This window comes from Cataglyphis hispanica, chromosome 4, assembly GCF_021464435.1.
Source record: "Cataglyphis hispanica isolate Lineage 1 chromosome 4, ULB_Chis1_1.0, whole genome shotgun sequence".
NCBI classification, from domain to species: Eukaryota; Metazoa; Arthropoda; class Insecta; order Hymenoptera; family Formicidae; genus Cataglyphis; species Cataglyphis hispanica.
The window spans coordinates 2,178,614-2,198,903 of NC_065957.1; the positions used below are offsets into that span (position 1 = coordinate 2,178,614).

Here is a 20,290-nt window from a genome sequence, read left to right on the forward strand (position 1 = left end):
GCAAACCTGTTACCATCTTCCTATTTCAATGGATCAAATCGATATTTCTCTCTCTCTCTCTCTCTCTCTCTCTCTCTCTATATATATATATATATATATATATATATATATATATATAATTTTAATTTTAATTTTAATTGAAATTGATAGACAATCCTTTTTCGCAATTTTATAATTTACTACATTAAATATTTCGATGTAATTAAGAATAAATTAAAATTGTCAAGTTATTTGTAGGAATGTGGAAATTTGGTTGCGGAACCTTTGATAGTATTACTCTCGTGTATTTTACACTTGTACATACATGACGGAGATGTGCATAAATATAATGGCATATGTAATATATGTTAATAATTGTAAAGGCCGAATTATATCATGCACTACATCCGTTTTAAATGCATCACACGGTAAAGGTATTCTCTTAGTAAATTAAATATTCTTAGTACGAGTCTATCGAACGTAAGCGGAAGGAGGAAAGGGAGTTAAAGGAGCGGGCGAGGATGAAGGAAAAGGAAGGTGCGAACATTATTGGTGGTGGATTGAGAAGAGAGACATGGATTCATCCGGGTGATGGTAGACGAGTGCGACGTACAACCAGCGCGGCCACTGCCAATGAGACGAGATTGTCCCACACAAGCGACTTGGAAGAATTATCGCAATTAACAAGTGTCGAGGTTTGTGTTGTTGTCAATTCCTTGTCTAACACAGTTCTAATCGAACAATTTTCAAAAGCAACAATATCTTCTGTAGAGAACATCTTTTACAGTCGATAAATGCTACACATTTATTAGCTGCAAAATTCAATATCTTGAAACGCGCGTTGCATATGAATTTTTACATTTTCTTATAAAACTGATAACTAATGAACAATATATATATATATATATATATATATATATATATATATATATATATATATATATTGGATACACATATATTATTGATATGCTTGATAAAATTGTTGATGTATTGTTAATACGCTTTTGATAAAATTATCATTAAAATATATTATATGTATATATGAAAATAATATTTTATTCTATTTCATATTTTGATAATCAAGTGATTTAATCTTTTTTTTTTAGGTGAACAAACGATTCGTCACTTCATACCTTCACGTTCACGGGAAGCTCATCACCAAGATAGGGTGAGTGTTTACCATTGTGATCCTTTCTCTCTCTCTCTCTCTTTCTTTATCTATCTATCTATCTATCTATCTATTTATCTATCTATCTATCTATCTATCTTTATGTTATATTTCTTTTTGTAAAATTAAAAAAAAGCGCAAAGCAGTAATTAATGATTATATGTCTTTTTAATTATTTTAAAATTTGCTTATGGATGATAAAGGAGTAATTTAATATTGTGATTAACTGATTGTATCTTGTCATATTCGCATTTCGTAAATGCCGTTTACTCTCAGACGTCAGAAGATAAATACTATACAAAGAATTGTTTTGAATTTTCATGTTTGCCACGCGTTTTATTGTGTCGTTAAAAACAAATCACATTTTGTATCAATCGTATTTACTAATCAAATTTACTATAGTTTTGCATCATTGAAATAATAATTTTACTTTTTTTTTTTTTCCGTCTTAATAAATTTTCATGTTCTTTAAAAACTTATTGATGTATCATAATATTATTTTATTACTGCTATATGCACATTTCTTTTCTTTTTATTTGTTAAAGCTATACATTAAATTTGTACAAAATAGCTAAACAAGCAATCTTTATTCAGTATAAAAATGTAGCTGTTATTAAATTAACTTATTTTATATAAAAAATGCGCGAGTATCTTTAACATACAATACGGTGATTTGCCAAGGAATATACACTGTCATAGATATTTACTTTCCTTATCTTGGTTTCGCTTATAGCTTCTGTAAATTGGCGAAGATCATGTTCGTTATCTTAATGAAATCCTAATTAACAGAAGCAATTATGTTATATATAAGCAAACGTGTGCATGATATCTAATTTTAGCGCAAATTGCAAAATGCTTTTATGGAAAGTTGAACATTTGTCGTTAGTATTCTATTTAGTAGCAGAATATATCTTTATTGCAAAAATGCATAAATAAATATCAATTATCCTTATAAAAAAATAATTGGAATAACCAGCAACTGTATGATATCGCAATCGAGCGGAAATTATTGCCTAAAAATTCTATATTGCATTCTGTAAGTTATAAAATTCAAATATATGCAATATTATTTACTCCGTTAAAGCGTCATGGCATTTAATCCAGATTGATTAATCTAGAAATATTACGTCAGAGTTGATTAATGCGGCTCGATTAACAATATGGAAAGAAAAAATTCATTGGGATAAGATATGTGATATGTGTATGTTACATAACAATTTTTTTAAAAGTTAAAAAAAATTTTTTTTTTTTTTAATATCTAGGAAAGGTGCAATTATTTAAATATTCTATTTTTATATATAATTCTCTTTCTCTCTCTGTGTATATTTCTTGAAAGTCTATATATTTATCGGTACATTTGATGACGTTATGCTGGCAGCATTGTCAGTGGAATACGTAGGCCAGCTATAAATGTGTGCCTAACTTCATCCCCGACGCCGAGCGGACGCGGACGCGGGTTCGTGGTATGTAGCTTCGTGTTTTCTTACGCGCGGCGGTAAAAATGTTAATTGACAATTGCATGGCGCCACCCGACCACCACCGTCTCGACCGCAACGCGACGACGATGAAAGCGGCGGCGGAGATGTTGCCCCGTGCGTGTTGTGACCTTGCGAGATATGTACTTCGCGATTACCGTACGCGAGTGCACGCGCACCTTCTCAGCGATAATTCATCAGCGACAAATTCACGAACCGTGAGAGGGAAAGAGGTTTCTATCCCTCGGATTTTTCATTTATGCAAAATTTTACCAGTTAAATAATTATTTTCCGCGCTCGTCACGTAACACGAAAGAAGCAGAGGGTTGACGAAGAACTTCGAAAGAGGCGGTAAGAAAAACATGTTTTTCCGTTATTATCGTTTTCTTTCTCGCGCGAATGCTCGCAATCCTCATCAACTCAATCACGCGTTACGTTTTAAGGGCGCGATCTACTTTAGCAATGTGAAAAATTGATGATTTTTTAAGAATTCTTTTTGAAGAATATTAGAAATTATCATTTTTACGTTTTATCTATGTTTTTATTGATGTTTGAATAGTACGTCAGTATTATATTTTTAAATATATATTTTTTATATATTTTTTATAAATATATATTTTATATATTTTTAAATATTGGTTATTTTTAGCATTTTTTTTTTCTTCCAAACAAGCCTCTTCGTGTAATGTGTTCAAAAATGCTTCCAAATGATTCCAATGGCCAAAAAAATTTAATCTGATTTTATTCTATAAGATATTTGTGAGATACTGGACTTCTTCATTAGAGAAAATTGAAAAGTAGCAAAATAATGTCATTTTAAAATCAAATATTTCTATTTTGCTGAAATTTGTTTATTTCTTCAAGATTTGAAAAATATTAACTGTTAATTTTTTTAAATTTTAATTAAATTCAGTATCCTCAAAAAAGTGTTTTCTTTTATTTAGAAAAATTAAAGTTGTTCGATCCATTAGTTTTAAAGATATCACACCAACTTTGAAAAGTGTGTTGTGAAAACATATTTAAAATTTTGCAGACCCACTTGAAGACCCACGCGCTATCCTATTCAAAGTCCTATAACTGTGTCAATTTTACGAATTTTTCAATAAAATTTAAAACACATATTTTTCAGGCGTTATACTTTCAGAAAATATAAAAAAATCGATCTTTTACTTCCTAAAGTAGACTGTCTTTAAAATATGGGCGCACCTTCGGTACTTCATATTAGAGTTACATAGAATGTACTCGCGGTCTATAATTGGAATCGGTGCCGAACCAGTGCCATTGGTTAGAGGTGCTTGTTAACGACAAGGTACGTGCGTGGCATAGGCACACGTATAGATTGCGGATAGGTGGTTAAGGGGAGGGTTGAGCGGGGAAAGGAGATGAGAGACCATGCACAGTCGGACGCGTGGTATGGTTGGTTGGCTTACGGTGTTGCTGACTCGTTGCGTCGCGGCTGCTGTTGCTGTAATGGATTTGGCTCATTACTGGTTGCAGGAGCACTGGAGTTCGTCCTCCGACCCTACCGAGTTATGCTCAAGGTTGCTCTCATACCATACGGCCCATCGCGGACCATTTCCTTTCCGTCGTAGTATCACGCTTCTCGCTTTTCATTATCCCTTTTTGAGCGCTTTTTAGCATGTATAACTTTCTTTGAGAGCTTTTCTATTTAGTCGAGCTATGTACACCTTGAAATAATTTACATATTAATAGATATTTAAGTATTTTTACTTATTTTATATATAATGATAATAGAGATAATAGAGAATGTATTATGTATGTGTCTTTTTTTTTTACATACGTAAATATTTAAATAATTAAAATGTTTTTTAAATATTTACATATTTTATTGTAAAAAGATTAAAACATTATATTCCACTTAGATTAAAATATCTTTTATAACAAAAGATACAATACACACATATAATATAATTTTTATAATATATTTTTTTTACAATTTCCGCGATTTGCAAATTTATTTAAAAGAGAATTTGATAGAAAAACAATCTTTTAAATCAATCTAACATATGATTAGTATAAACTATCACAAATCTCTGATGAACTTTGATTTTATAAATTGATTTAATTGATTTGTAACTTGAATTATTGTAATTATGTATAGACATACGCACACTATTAATACATGACATAATATATGCGAGATCAAATTAATATATGTATATGTGTAATACTTTAAAATTTCTACATTTGTACTTATACTGGTTCAGTAATTTCTAAATCAGGCTTAAATTTAAAAAAAAAAAAACGTTGAATAATTGAAAGTAAACTATTAAGAATAAGAACTTACAAAGTGAATATTATTTATAATAGGCATTAAATAATTAATAGGCATTATATAATTAAGTAAACTCTCACTTTCAATTTTATATATTAAAATTCTAATTATATCTTGCTTTTACTATTATAATATATATTTACATATTATAAGTAAAAAAATACATGATTGCGATAAAAATATTAAACGTTCTATCAAGAACATACGCGCTTGTCGGTGATGATTGATCATTTCGAGCGATCTCTACAATGTGGACAAATCGCTTTTCGTCGATTAATATAGTAGTACGACAGATTAAATCGCTTTTAACGTATCGCTGTATGAGATGGCGCTTGAAATTTTTACGTCGGACGAAGATAGAGAGATGGCGAGGGTCGCGTCGCGCCAAGAGGCTGTAATTAAACCTATAAATTGACAGTGTGAAGGAAAAAGGCAGGAATCGTTTCATAACACTCGTAGAGACGAGAGAGAAGTGGTCGCCGGCCGGCACTTCCACTGGTGGTGATTAGATGGGCAAGGTAGTTTCTCTCGTGGACCATAGTGTGATGCATCTCGAGAAGGAAAGGAGACGGCAGGAGAGCGAGGATGGAGGAAAAGAGAGAGAGAGAGAGAGAGAAAGATATAAAGAAAGAGAAGCGAGAGACGCGCATACACAGCCAGAAACATAAGTAGTGCGAGTAAGTAAAGCTACGCTATAAGGCTCTGCCGGTTGGTTGGTAACACACATGGGTTTCCGATGGTCGTTTACCCGCGGCCCTTGCGAGTGACGACCCCGCCCGCTTCAAGGGCACCCTCCTCACCGGACGCCGCAGCCTCCGCGGACCAGAACCCGACTACTCAGTCCCGCCATCTCCTCCTCCGTGACCGTACGCTACACAACGCGAACTGATCGCGACCATCTGGATTCCTCCCGATCGTTCCGGACGATCAGATTTCCGGCCCGCCGATCGGATTCGACGAATTACGCGATAATGAAACCTCATTGCTTTTACGTCGTTCGATTGATCGAGAGATTGATAGTCGTTCTTTCACAGATCATCTTTTCACGTAATAAATTTAAATTAATAAATGAGTACGAGAATATAGAAATATTTTTAAAGAATTACGCGTAACAGCATATTAATTTAATCTCGCGTAAATTATTTTAATATTAATATACTTGTGTGTACATTTACTTTAATACAATAATTCAAATTAATTTACGAAATCGATTTATAAAGTCAAAGTTCGTCCCAGAATTTTCTGACAATTTATATTAGTAATATATATTAAATTATTTTTCTATCAAGCTTTTTTTAAGTTTTTCAAATAAATTTATAAATCGAAAATTTTAGACAATTATAAAAATTATACTATATGTGTGTGTATCTATTATTATTGAATATATTTTAATCTAGATAAAGAATATAATTTTTTATCTGACGAGATATCGTCTTATAATTTTAATAACAACTTCAAAATCTTTTTACAAAAGAGAAATTGATCCAAAAATTTTTATATTAAATTATATTATTATATATATTAAATATCAGGCAATTAAATTTAGATAGCATTTATAATTTACCTATACGCTTTTTAAATGAAAGCCTTTCGCCACGCGTTCAACCGTTATATTTTTTCACTTATAACGTAGATATATACAGAGGATGCATAAAGGAATAATTGCCTTGCAAATTTGCAACTGCTGCATGAAACAAAAATTTCGATATCAACTGTCCTTGATACATCTCGTTTCTCCCATTTCGTTTGGCTAATGTCCATACAATTTTTATTTACTTGTCTTAAATTCCGCGTATATTTACGCGCGAATCCATCGATAATCGATGATTAAACGATGTTCGGAGCGTTAAGGTGTTAGGAAACACGCATTTTAGCGTCGCTCACGACGTCTTTGGTTTGCGATGAGATAGCGCGTACTGTCGACCTATCGGGCACTGTCATCGACATTGCCGGACTAATGGCTCATTATGCCGCCGTTTATATGTTTGCATTGCTGGCAAGGACGATGAGATTATACGATACGCGCGGATACGTTCGTCGGACAGGACTTTTTCGTGGCGACTTAACTTGAATCGAGCGAGTCTGCTAGTCTCTGAAAGTGTGAATAGTAGCATAGATATTAGATATCCATAAAAGGTAGACGGGATAATTGAAGATTTGACGCAAAAGAGAGACTGTGCCAATATTTGAAAATTCCGGAAAGAATTAGTTGTCTAGAATAAAGGTTCTTTGCCAAAAAATTTTTGTGAGATGCGAAATATATGTTAGAACAGAAAAGGACAAGGGTTTTTTTTATTCAATATAGACAACGTTAAAAAAATATCTGAAACAATTCAAGATATAAAAAAATAAAAATAAAAATAAATAATAATAATAAGTAAGTAATAATAAGTAGATATTTTAAAATAAAGAACACACACCGGAAAAATCAGTTTTTAGAGACTTTTTCCTTCAGTGATCTCTTATAAAAAATATACTTGATTAGTTTTTTCTGTATTTTTCGATCATAAATGAAAAGAGTAAATATATAATATAGCGTTGAAAAAATGAACGTGATGAATCTTATTCTACATTATTAATTGTATAAAAGGAAAGAAGATGTGAAAAATGATCTTGACACTTACATCGTGTCGCATTGCAGCCTGCAATTTATGTCACCGTGTATTTCCTCTCGATGGTGCTTAATCAGAGCTGGTCTACGCGTCGCCCCGTGTCATTTCACGCGCCGTGTTATTACTATAATTGATTTCCGAAGTAAAATGCATCAAGTGTATCGATTTGAGAAGCGATTTTTTGCGGTTCGAGCGACTTTAGACGATATTATTGCCCGCCAACAAATAATGATAATTACACTAATGACATTGATTACGACAGCGAGACATATTGGCCTTAATCATTTTCGATGCGCGGTGTTTTACGTTGATACATTCTCGTCGGCGATTGAGTCATTTAGATTCTGCAATCTAGATAAAATCCAAGATCGAGAGAGCCGAGAGGATTACATTTCTATTACGGGAGATCTGGATGTACGATGCGCGATCGTATCCCGATCAATGTCGCGCCGGGCCGATTAATTATTTATAATCGCGCGACCGACGATGAAAAAGCGAAGGAATTTCGTTAGCCCGAAGGTATCTATTTATCCGCGCTGCGTATTTTGCGGGACGATTTATTATCTATCCGACGGATATTTATAGCTGCGGCTAAATTAATCTTCGCGGGCTTATGATACAACCTGTGCCGCGCTCGTGAATATCTCGTGCGCATATATAGAATTACGCACCATTTCGCTCAGATTTTTGCGTGTTCTTGTAAAATGAAAGCTGAAATTACATATTGCGTTCTACGAACGTCTATCAAATTCTTTAGGGTGCAAATGATAGTTACATTATTTTAATAAATTTATATCAAATTTACATAATCAAAAATATCTTTTCCAAAGATCAAAGATATTTTTTTACAATGAGGTGGTTTTAATATAAATTATGTAATTTTAATAGAAATTTATGAAAATAATGTAGATACATAAATATTATTTTTATTTATTTATTTATAACGTATTTTTGATTAATAATTAATATATTATCTGTATAAAGAAGGGAGTAATTTTCTATTAAATCAGATTGCTATGTGTAATTCGTCATTTTAATTTGAACTCCCCTGAAGGGATTAATTTTGCGCGTCGTGATTATCTTCCGATCGCGAGAGGCGACGAAATTGGCTGCGCTATCGCGAGAGGATGAGAGCTCGATAGGAGAAGATAGCGCGATTGAGATTGAGCGGGAGTGGGAATGAAAGGCGGCGAAGAAGAAGAAACTTGCTCGTGGTACCACATTGCCATCGTTGTATCGAGACGAGGAATGATTATGATGGTCGGCCCACGCAATCCGCGGGTCATGGACCATGATCTATGGTACACGGTGGAATGCCCCGTTATGCGCTAAAGTGCAAACTTGTTAGTCAAAGAGCCAACCCGTCGATGTCGATGGGACAACCCGGGCTGCCGAGGGGACTTCTTAAATGTCGGTGTTGTACAACGGTTCACATAGGATCTGTATAAAGCTTGCACAGGGATTCTCGATATTGTCAATTTAAATGGATGAATCTAGTTCAGCAATTTGTTCTCTCTCTCTCTCTCTTTTTATATAACTTATTTATAGTCTTATTTATGATGTGCAGATGCGGAAAACAAATTTGCTTAACTAAACTTAGCCCTGAGCGACGTTATTGCAACCAGTCCTCGAATAAAGTTAACTGAAAGATCCGTATCAATCTAGATCGTGGTGTGGTTGTTCTCATTTGAGAAAATATTGAGATGAATACAGAAATATACACATATTTTAGTTTTCTGTTATAGTATTTATTAAATTATTTATATATTAATTTATTATTAATTGCACGATATTAATTGATTGTGTTTTAATTTTTACTACCTACATAAATCATTTCTTTTTTTAAATTGTTTTTTAACATCTTGCAGAAGATTCTCTTTCTAATTATACGTACACACACAATATACATACAGGGTATTTCAGGTCAGGTTAGAGAAACTTTACGATCTTATAAGAAATTGAACAAAAAAGTTCCTGTAAGGAACGGACATAAGTCCGGAAACGCTTCGTTAAAAAATTCTAACTAATAAATGTCAAAAAATCAATGTTTATTTGATGATTTTTAAAAATAATCCTTTATTTATTTGAAAAAAGTAATGAAATAAATTTGGTAGATAAATAAATAACAAACTAAATTACATTGTTTTCATTTATGTAATTCTGATAAGGCGTTCAAAAGAAAATAAGCTCAAAACGATGAAAAAAACAAACTGTGAAAACAAACTTTCGAAATGTCTTTATGTAAACATTACATACATTTATAGCGTTCGTAGATCACATAGGCACTTTTGTTTACATTTCTAACATGAACATTCAGAATCGGAATTGTTCAAAGTGATGTTCCTGTTATTACTTATAACTTTCGAACGAAGCGTTTCTGGTCCTATATTTACGGAACTTTTTTGTTCCAAATTCCATTTCCTATAAAATCCTGAAGTTTCTCTAACCTGACCTGAAATACCCTATATATATATATATATATATTTTTTTTTTTTAAGATTTAATTTTATATATATATACACACACACGCATGCGCGCGCGCACACATACACACCTACACACATATACATAATACATACATGTATGTAATTTTCCATGGAATTATTATAATTTTATATAGAATAATCTGCTTTTTTTTCTGAAACATAGAAAAATTAGAGCAAAATTAGAAAACTATTTTGTCTTATTACAACGTTGCTAAAAGTCGCAAAGTGATTTTAATTCCGCATCACATCGTAATCTCTGATTGAACGTAAAGGCAGCTCGAGCGCTAATCTTACACGTGATAGCAGTGTCGTATCATAATAAAAGCGCAACGGGTAGTTTAATGAGCCCATGTGAGATATATAATAATAGTGTTTTTAGCATCTATCAAAAGACCGTAAAGTTAATCGGCCGTCATCGCTACTACGGAATTTTCACGGTCTCATCTCGGATCTGCCGTAGGATTATTATCAGTTATCTATGATCGATCGGTCGCAGATATGACTTTTAGTTGCCACGCTTTATCCCGAACGAGGTCGTTCGATCCGCCGTGAAAGACCTGTAAAGCGCGAACAAGATAAAGAAATCGATGATCGTGGAGTCACGAGCAGACCCGATATCCCGCCATGTATCTCGCTAAATGGTATTAATAGGTAGACAGATTTATGATTATGTTCGAGTAATATGAAAATTGCCAATTACCCGCGTCCATTCACCTCCGTGCCAGTATCGTCGACGTGCCGTCCTCTTTGCTAAAAATAGAATTTATATTAGAATAATAGCGTATTGATAGCTTTCTCATTAGGTTTTTGAAACAGAAAACGTCTTGTTATGTATATCAGTATATAATAAAAGGAAATATAATAAAATATATATAATAAGAAAATAGAATTAATACAGAACTTATTTATTATTACATTGCAGTATACTATCAAAATTATTTTTAACATAATATAAGCAACATTGAAATATTTTTATATAAAAATATTACTTATATAATACATATACACACATATATATTTTAATATAAGTATGTTAATTATCTAAAAATAAATTCAGATTATTTCATATGCATCATATTTCGTAATAACGCATTTAATCGAGATATCGAGATACCCCAATAATTTTATAAACAAGTAATAAATTAAATGAATTTTACTGAACTCACGGTTGCTGTTGCTCGACGCCGGTCCAGAGGTCTTCTCTTCTTTTATTCGTCGGCTGGCACAATAAATTTACTTGGAAAAATGAAATTAATATATAATACGATCGTTCGCATATTAATCAGAATATCGTTTATCGCGCGGCATTTTTTTTATTGTAATTATATTATACACTATCATATTCCAAATATAATATCAAAACATATATAATATTAAATATGATTATATGTATATATTACAAAACAGACCGAAACGCCACTTTATTTCGATTTGTCATATACGTATGTCTTTTCAATAACCGAAAATGATATCGGCTACATCCGCACAATATGTAAGCTATTAAAATGCGATCCGGGAATACACGATCGCAATTTAATAGGTATTGCGTACGTAACACTGCTAAAGGACGGCATCTACATTTAAGCAAAATTACATTTCGCGTTTTATTCTCTCGCTCATGCGAACTGCAGCATCATCGGCATCAGCGCAAATAAATATTCACGATGCAATTATACTATGCGATGTGGGATGGTGGCATACCAGCTTGATTTCAGTCGGCGGCTAACGGTCTTTTTCGAGGATCGGACGAGCGTGTGAGTGCGCCTTGATACGCGCCAAAGGTGTCCGATTTCAGCAGCCGCTCTTTTATCGCTCGCGGCGTAGACGCGATGGGAATGGTGCCTCTCTTCGGCAAAATGTTCTCTCTTCCTCGCAAGGAGCCCCAGGTTCGCGATCGGAGATCGTCGGCGACTATCGTGCGTCGCGTTCGATATTGCGCCTCTTCGAATACGATTCCTTGGGTGATTCATTACGTAGGGAGAAGGAGTTAAGCGATTACTTAGCTATTCTTTGGTGTTTAATCGAGAGTAATATATAACGGTACGTCGGCTTAGAGGTCAGAATGACTTGGCGCTCTCTTTCTCTTCTCTCTCTCTCTTTCTCTTTCTTATTCTCGGGCGAAGTAGCACATTCACAGCTACCATCGAGATCCATTGAGTTAGTTAAAAGATACATCAATTGTATCAGGATCAGTCTCTCCTGAAATGCAACTCACGAAATTGTGATTGTATATTATAAAAATTTCAAAAAAATTACATACAGGGTGTTCCGAAATTAAATGTCATAACTTCGGAAGTGGGACATCAATAAATTAAGACAAAAAGTTCTTTAAAGATTTGCTCGTTTTTGCTTCGTTTTGAAAAGATCAAAACAGAAAAAATTTTCTTCAAAAAAACTTAACACTAAAATTATTAAGTTTATCAAAATATATCGTGAAATAAAAGTTGTAAAGCATGAAATTAAGAAAAATAAAATGACAAAATATTCCTGAGGTAAAATTAAACGATTAATAAATAAATACGCGACAATGTGAAATTTTCTTTAATCTAATTTTACCTCAGGGAGATTTTTATTTACTCTCTTTTCTTATTTTCATGCTGTACAATATTTATTTCACGGTACTTTTCACGATAAATAACACTAATAATTTTAGTGTTTTAAGTTTTTTTAATGAAAATTTTTTATTTCATTTTCTTCAAAACGAAGCAAAAACGAGCAAATCTCTAAAGGACTTTTTGTGGAATATCAAGATTTTTATTGACGAAGAAAAGAAAATTGTGCAATGAGTTTAATAAATAATCCGTAATGAATTCTTTCGCAGCATAATTTTCAAGATAAAACATATTAAAATATATATATGTTGTATGTATATGAAGAATCAGAATACTAACGCAGAAAGTAAATATCGGTACAAAATATATACATCTGTCACGAAGTCTATGATACGGCCATATTTCCACTATAATCATGTATGCTTTAGTAATAATATAATACCGACTATTTTAAATGTTTCTTGGTCCAATATTTTACAAAATATTAATATTAGGGATTATCAGCGATTCCTTGTTTGTCGCTCGAAATGAATTATAGGAACTCGGTTATTGATTTTTTTTTTTTAACGCGGCAAAGACGACGCAATTATTCACCTAGACCTAGATAATACGTGTGCAATTACTTATGCCTGAACCCTTTCTCTTTTGCATTTTCATGTAAAGTTAGTCCTTTCATCATTTCTCTTATAATAATAAGGTACGTTTTCTGTATCATTCTTCGAATGCAAAATTAACGGACGCTTTTGTTTATCTCATCTTGAAACACAGACAATTTCTTTTCAATAATTTGGTAGCATAGAAGAAGCAATGCAAAAACGCGAATGCAAAAACACGAGATTAACATAGATATATAAAATATAGAACAACAACAAAATATATCATAATTTCAATACACTTAACAATTCAGGGAAAAGGAGAGGGATATTAGATTTGACTATAACGTATAATGGATAGTGCGACTTGCGGGTTTTAAAATTTTAAACTTAATTTAAAAAAATAAGAAATAAAACGGAAATTTGCTATTATACTGGAAACGTTCTACTTCTATAGTGATGACACTATCATTGGAAGGAATAGCATTGGTATGAAAACTAGAAATTATTACAATATGTAACGAATAATTTCCCTCTAGTAGATCGAATTTATTTTAAACACTTACAATTAAATAGCTCGATTAAAATTCTCTTTTTTAGAATGGCCAGTATGAGTCGAAAATAGAAGAAATGTGTTCTGAGAAATTCTTACATGTGTTATGGAAATAATTTTAGATAAAGTTTGTCACAAAAATATTCTGTATTAACGCGACGATGCAGATAGAATCATTTAATTACATGTTACGCGAATTTGCAATATTGTGCGTATGTGAATGTATTATAAATAAATAAATATTTATTTATTTATTTAAGTTAATATATATATATATATATATATATATATATATATGATGTATGTATACATGGTACACTATATGCGAAAAGAGGCTGTGGGAAAGATAGCGCCTGCTATGCGAGATCTCCCGTTGCCGTTTCGCTGTCGTGTTTACGAGAATGCCCTCTCGGCGGCTCCAGACCCCCCCGGCCAACCTTCGTCCTCCTTTATCATCGGTCTCGACCATGCGAGATTAGCGTTGAGTCAACGAACATGGATCGTAGACTCATTGATTCCAATTCGATTATTTTCAGCTCTATCGATCGAAAAGATCTTTATGTGGATGTCCCTATTTTTCATATCTTAATTATTCTCGCACATGTGCATTCATACAGTATTTTAAAAATAAGGAAAGTGGATTTGTTTTGTTAAAAATCTATAAAAATTATTCAATTTCTCTCGTGACAAATCGAACTAAAAATGAATTTGCAGAAATTTCAGCCGTTATAAATGAGCAAATTATGTAAAATTTCGAGATATTGTTAAGTGTAATATCAAATTTGAATTGACAATGAATGAATGAATTAGTTTTTTATTGTTTGAAAGAAGAAAATTTAATTGTTTATTATTTGTAATTATTTAAAAATTTTTTTGCCGATACTAAACCTCTTACTATTTTTAAATTATTTTATCGATATTAAATCCCTTATTATTTGAACCATAAATCAATGTTCTCATCCGGACTAGCACATTAAAATATACAATTAGTTGTTGAGAAACTAATATACATCTCAATTCAATCTCATATAACTCAATTCTCATTTATAATATTTTGTTGTTTTACTAGATGTTTGGATTTTCCGTTAAATAGGACCTTCAGACTAACAATTTTGATGTAAAGCAGACTGAATCTAGTTCAGAGATCATTTTTTAACAATATATGTATAAGAAAATTGATTTTTTTTTTTAGAATGGAGACTTTTCAAGAAGCCGGTGTTCAAATGCTGAAGGAATTTAGAGCCCTATTGCAGCACTCACCGCTACCGCTTTCTGGTACTCGTCTACTGCAACTTCTGGCGCTTAACATGTTCGCTATCGAGACTACGCAGCTGAAGGGTGAGTTGAGATTTATTGAACTTTTTTTTTAACATCAAGGAAATAATCTCATTTATGTTTATAAGAGATTATATGAATCGTATATGTGAAATACTTTGTCCATCGTCGAGAGAACGTATTAAGATGATAGATTATAATAGATTTTAAAAACTAAAAAAAATCTACGAAATTTTCGGTTAATTAAATTGTTACAAAATTATATCATAATTTTTAAAAAAGAAATATTTAAAACAATCTTTGCAAATTTGGAACAAACATTTTTTTCGGATATCAAGATTTACATAAAATCACACTAGACTATTTTTACATTATATACATATATTCTTATATTATATTATATTTATATATTATATATATTGCATATCATATATATTATATGTGTATATATATATATATATATATATATATATATATATATATATAGAATATATATAGACACACACACATACATATATGAAATTAAATTTGTATTCTCCTTTTACTAAAATAATTTATGATATATGAAATGATATATTATTAGTTCGTGCATATGTGAAATGATAGATTGCGTACTTTTTTTTAAATATTGCCGTTCTTTTGATTGCTAAATAATTTTTGCGACTTTAATTATGGAAGAACACTTCTGACGGAATAAAATCAACCGACTAATGAGCTGGTTGTACTCGTTTTATAGTAATGCTAATTCCTTTCGCGAACTTTTCAAAGCGGACTTTTTAAAGTGGACTACACTCCAGAAAACGAGATATCGAACCGGTCACCATTTAAAATTTGCATTTTGCATGCCTATATTATACATGTGAATGCGTATATGAATTCTACTGATCTTAACAAAATTGCAAGTATTTCTAATATAGCTTGAATCTAGAAAATTTCCTTTTCTTACAGAACTGATTTCCACTGATTTGCTTTGGAAATTTTGCTCTTGAATTTTCCAAGCAAATTTCAAGATAAAATATTTACTTTAATTAGAATTGATGAAATAAGATTCATTAGATAATAAACTTAATATGATTAAGGTTGAGAAACTTTTTTGTTGCCTGGCTCGGGATGACTCGTCCTTCCGCTTTAGCGCACCGCTTGTCATCGATAAGCAATCGTGGAATGACGGTATATCCGGTTTGCGGATAGATGTATCTTGACTCTCGTTTCTCGACAATGACTCATGGTTGATCCGAGAGAGCACACGAGCACCATGACAGCAACGAGCGTTCCCCGTTTTTGCATCTGCATGCTAGCCCTATATAATTATCACTAATTTCTATACAAGAGCGAAACTCCGTTCGCTCCAGGTTTTGCTCTTCTCGGAACGGACCCTAGCCTGAATCATCAAGAGGCTTCTTCTCTTGCTGCTCTATTTCCGAAGTGAAACTGCCCGCTCGAATTCTTTGCACCTGCTTGGGCGTTTCTCAACCCTTTTGCTTTAACTTTAGTTACGCCCTTAGATGGCTGGTATGTTTTGTTTTGCCGTAACGCGAATTTAGTAACATCATTTTCGGGAAATTTGTATAAGCTGATCTTTTGTCCTTATAAAAGAAAAAAATTAATATATTTGCGTTTTAATATATGTGATATTTATTAATTACTTTTTAAAATTGATATCGGGCATTTATCATTATTTATTTTATTTTTTTCTGGTATCTTATAACATTGACATTCGATAAATTTAATATATTTAATAACTTGTTCGTTCGTTGCATAGATACAAAATAATTTATATCATAATAAAGAAAATATTTGCGCGATCACATCAATGATCAGAAATTTAGCATTGATAATAGAGGAATGGCAAAGGCCAGATCTTACTATGCCAAAGAGGTTTAAAACGAGCGCGAATGATATTACGAAATTTAGTACCTGAATCTTTAAGCAGGCGTTACCGTGCGTCACGTGCAAGTTATACCTGGCGCGACTTCTCGCAATATTGCACGTGCGTTAATCTGTAGTGGCTTCTGAGCATATAGGTTTTCGCGGTTGAATTCTTCAGATGGCACGATAACGGTCGTGCTCGCAAAGTTTTTCCGCGGAGACGAGAATAGACTGCACTCAACAAATACTCTATGCAATTTATTGCGATTAAAAAAGAAGGGCTTTTGCGAAATTTTCAAATCTCCCCTTCCCCCTTTTCCCTTTTAGTATTATTTATTTTAGCATACAAATGAAATCTCGCATCGAAAAATTTTTCGATTCAAGATTTCATTTGTATGCTAAAAAATTCTTTATATATATATATATATATAAAGAATTTTTTCGAGAATATATATAATTTTGTCCTCGGTGTAATGATGATTCTCCATCAGCCAGCGAGTAATTGAAATCGTAAACACTGTCGGTAATGGACCATTGAGTTTATGCAACCGTGTCGACATTGTCTGCGGTTGTCGGCCGAGGAACGTCAGGTACCGCCTTCATCATCCTTAAACCGCCGTGACACATCCCTGTGGTTTGCTCCCCCGAATCGGCTTTCTCTTTGCGTATCAACGCTCTATGAATCTCGAAGCTAGCATGTACGGTATACTGTTTGTGACGTCTTATTTTAATATACGAGAAGCACAAGAAATAACGGAAACAATAAAAAAATTGGTTATTACAATGAAACAAGAAAGAAATACTTGAAAGATTCTTTGAGCTGATGTATCTTATAACATCCGATAATGGGACTATTATTAATTTGATGTCATTAGCTTGCATGATAATTTTGAGCTCAATAGTGATATATTATATCAAGAAAGAAAAGTTGTTAATTTAACTAAATCCGTTCAATTAATTACCATTTATTTAATTTAAATATTTAAATATTTAAGTCAACTACAATATATTAAATCTCACATGATACATATTTGACTTACATACTTAAATATTTCAATTAAAAAAATGGTAATTAGTTGAACGGATTTAGTCAAATTAACAACTTTTTTTTCAGTGTAGGTGAAAGCAGATAAAGAAAGAATAATTTGAGGTCTCGAACTATCTTACCGCGAAGAGATCGCTCCAATGACGTAAACGACCTTCTTGGATATATCCATGCTTCTTTATATCGGTTCCAATTACCAATCAAGTGCAGAATCCGAGAAACGATCCTCACCGGCGGATTACAGAATTACACTCTCGTTTCGATGTTTTATTCTTTCTATTGCGCTTCTTTCTAGTCTCATCGTCGGCGATTTATCTTTTCGCGCGAATATTTTTGACTAAAGTGCATAATCAATGCATTTTTTTCGCGTAATTAAAAAATTATCATTGAAACGCTTAGCAATTGATAAAAAGCACAAGCAATCGATTATAATTAAAATTAATGTGGAAAATTTCATTATGCAATTTAGATTTTTCAAAATCTTTCCGAGTTGTAGCTTGATGCTACGAATATTATCTAATCGGCTGCCGAGATGCGTATTGAGGAAGCTGATAGCGAGGTGCGGGATCATTTCACATGCACGAGAAACGAATACAGAGCCCAGGAACCCTGGGGCTACCGAGGAATCGCATAACGCCAAGGCTGAGGGAGAAAGAGAGAGGGAGATGTCCCTAATGTCTATAATCTTGGATCATCTGCATCCGAGCTGCGATCTGGCTTGTGGCTTTGCGTACCTTAAATCCAACCACGTTCTTACTACCTTCCATAAAACCTTATCAAGTACGGGTATTCATTTCTTTTTCCGCCCGCTGCGTGTATTGGCGCGTTATTAAATTGTTTCATTGTTTTATATTCTCTTTCTCTTTTTTCCATCTTTCTCTCGATCTCTCTTGATTGCTCTCGTGCTTCCGTTTCTCGTTGTAGATTCGGTATAATGAAAATTTTGAGCATTCACAGGTGACACATTTTACCTTGAGAAGAAGAATATTTTTCAATTATTTTTATTAATGTAGTTTTAAATATTATTTGGTTTAGATTGTTTGATATTCAACATCTAAATAAAATAATAAATACGTGAAAGCCAAATCTTATGAACGGAATTAATTGGTGTCGAAGAAATCATTGACGATAAGATCCCTTAACACCGTCAAGTCATCCTAGTTTGTTTGATTTTCCTTTAAATAGAATTTTCGAAATCTGTAAGATTATTTGGTATACGAGCGAATCTCATCGTACATTGTAAAGTACACGAAGAACGTGAATATAGACTGCCGCTTGCAAACTCGCGATTGCCGATAAAGAAAGTATCGCGATACACGATACATACTACGGGTACGCGCGTGTCCGAATCCAAAGTTATTTCGTCTCGATCAGCGAGAGCCTTGCAATCGCGGGAGGGAAGGGAGTCATTTCTCGGAAAGTCGAGCCGAGCTAGAGGGGGACTCGTTGGCATAAATTATCGAAAAGTACAGCCCTCGAAAAATCCAGCTCCTCTTTCGTGTGCGCGTACTCGCCTCTTGCGAAATTGCCTCTCTAAAATATGAGAATTATTGCCCGTGGCTTCGTTCCGTCTCGCTCGCGCCTTCTGCGTTACTTGTGCGTTTCTTATTTTGCAAAAGCTTTCTTCCTTTCTGCGACGGGATTCATGCACCCATGCAGCATTGCCCGACAGTTAGAAAGAGAGAAACAGAGAGAGAGAGAGAGAGAGAGAGAGAGAGAATCTCACATCTCGCTGCTTCACCGTGCACGAATGCGAGCTTAGTTTGTTTTAATCTTTTATCTCATCGAGGAGAAATCATCTCTCCGCGTGCCAATTCGTAAATCAGCTGGTAAAAAAAGCGAATCTTTCAAATCTATCTTCCTTTTCTTCCTCGCCGAGCTCTACTCACGCGCGATGCGTGTGCGTGATTCTTTCGCGTGGCCAGTCGCGGTTCATTGACCTTTGAACTTCCTAACCGGCCAGACGCAATGTCCGAATATCGTCCTGTCATTGCGCCTGGCTATGGGTCCTCGTTTGACGCGAGGAGACGTCCTGCGGTCCAAATTAAGCCAGTCTCGAGATTCCCTGAATACTGGTATTATTATTCAGATTTGGATATGGCATTCGCGTGTCAAATATTCCCTGCCGTATTAGAGAGACAATGCTTCCCGTTTTCCTCTTCAATCAATAGGTTTGTTATAAGTGAGACAATAATAATAAAATACATTATATATGTATATTGGATATAAAAAATGTTAAATATTCACACAGTTCTTCTTTACATTTTTTATATTTTTAAATCCTTGATTGTCAAATATTTTTCTCTGTCTTTTTATTCTTAGAAAATAGTTTGAAAACAATTCAGAATGAATCAGATATACATGACACAGAGATATCTCTTCCAATA

General features: G+C 33.2%; 1 protein-coding gene across 5 annotated transcripts in view; it reads left to right on the forward strand.

Annotated features, from left to right (window-relative positions):
- LOC126848602 (telomerase-binding protein EST1A) overlaps positions 1 to 20,290 on the forward strand; it is a 95,986-nt gene that overhangs the window by 6,760 nt on the left and 68,936 nt on the right. For all 5 annotated transcript variants that reach the window (XM_050589596.1, XM_050589597.1, XM_050589599.1 and 2 more), the window contains exons 15-17: positions 444 to 674; positions 1,086 to 1,147; positions 14,907 to 15,052. In XM_050589596.1, the coding sequence (XP_050445553.1) occupies positions 444 to 674; positions 1,086 to 1,147; positions 14,907 to 15,052 (439 nt within the window). The remainder of the gene's footprint in view (positions 1 to 443; positions 675 to 1,085; positions 1,148 to 14,906; positions 15,053 to 20,290) is intronic.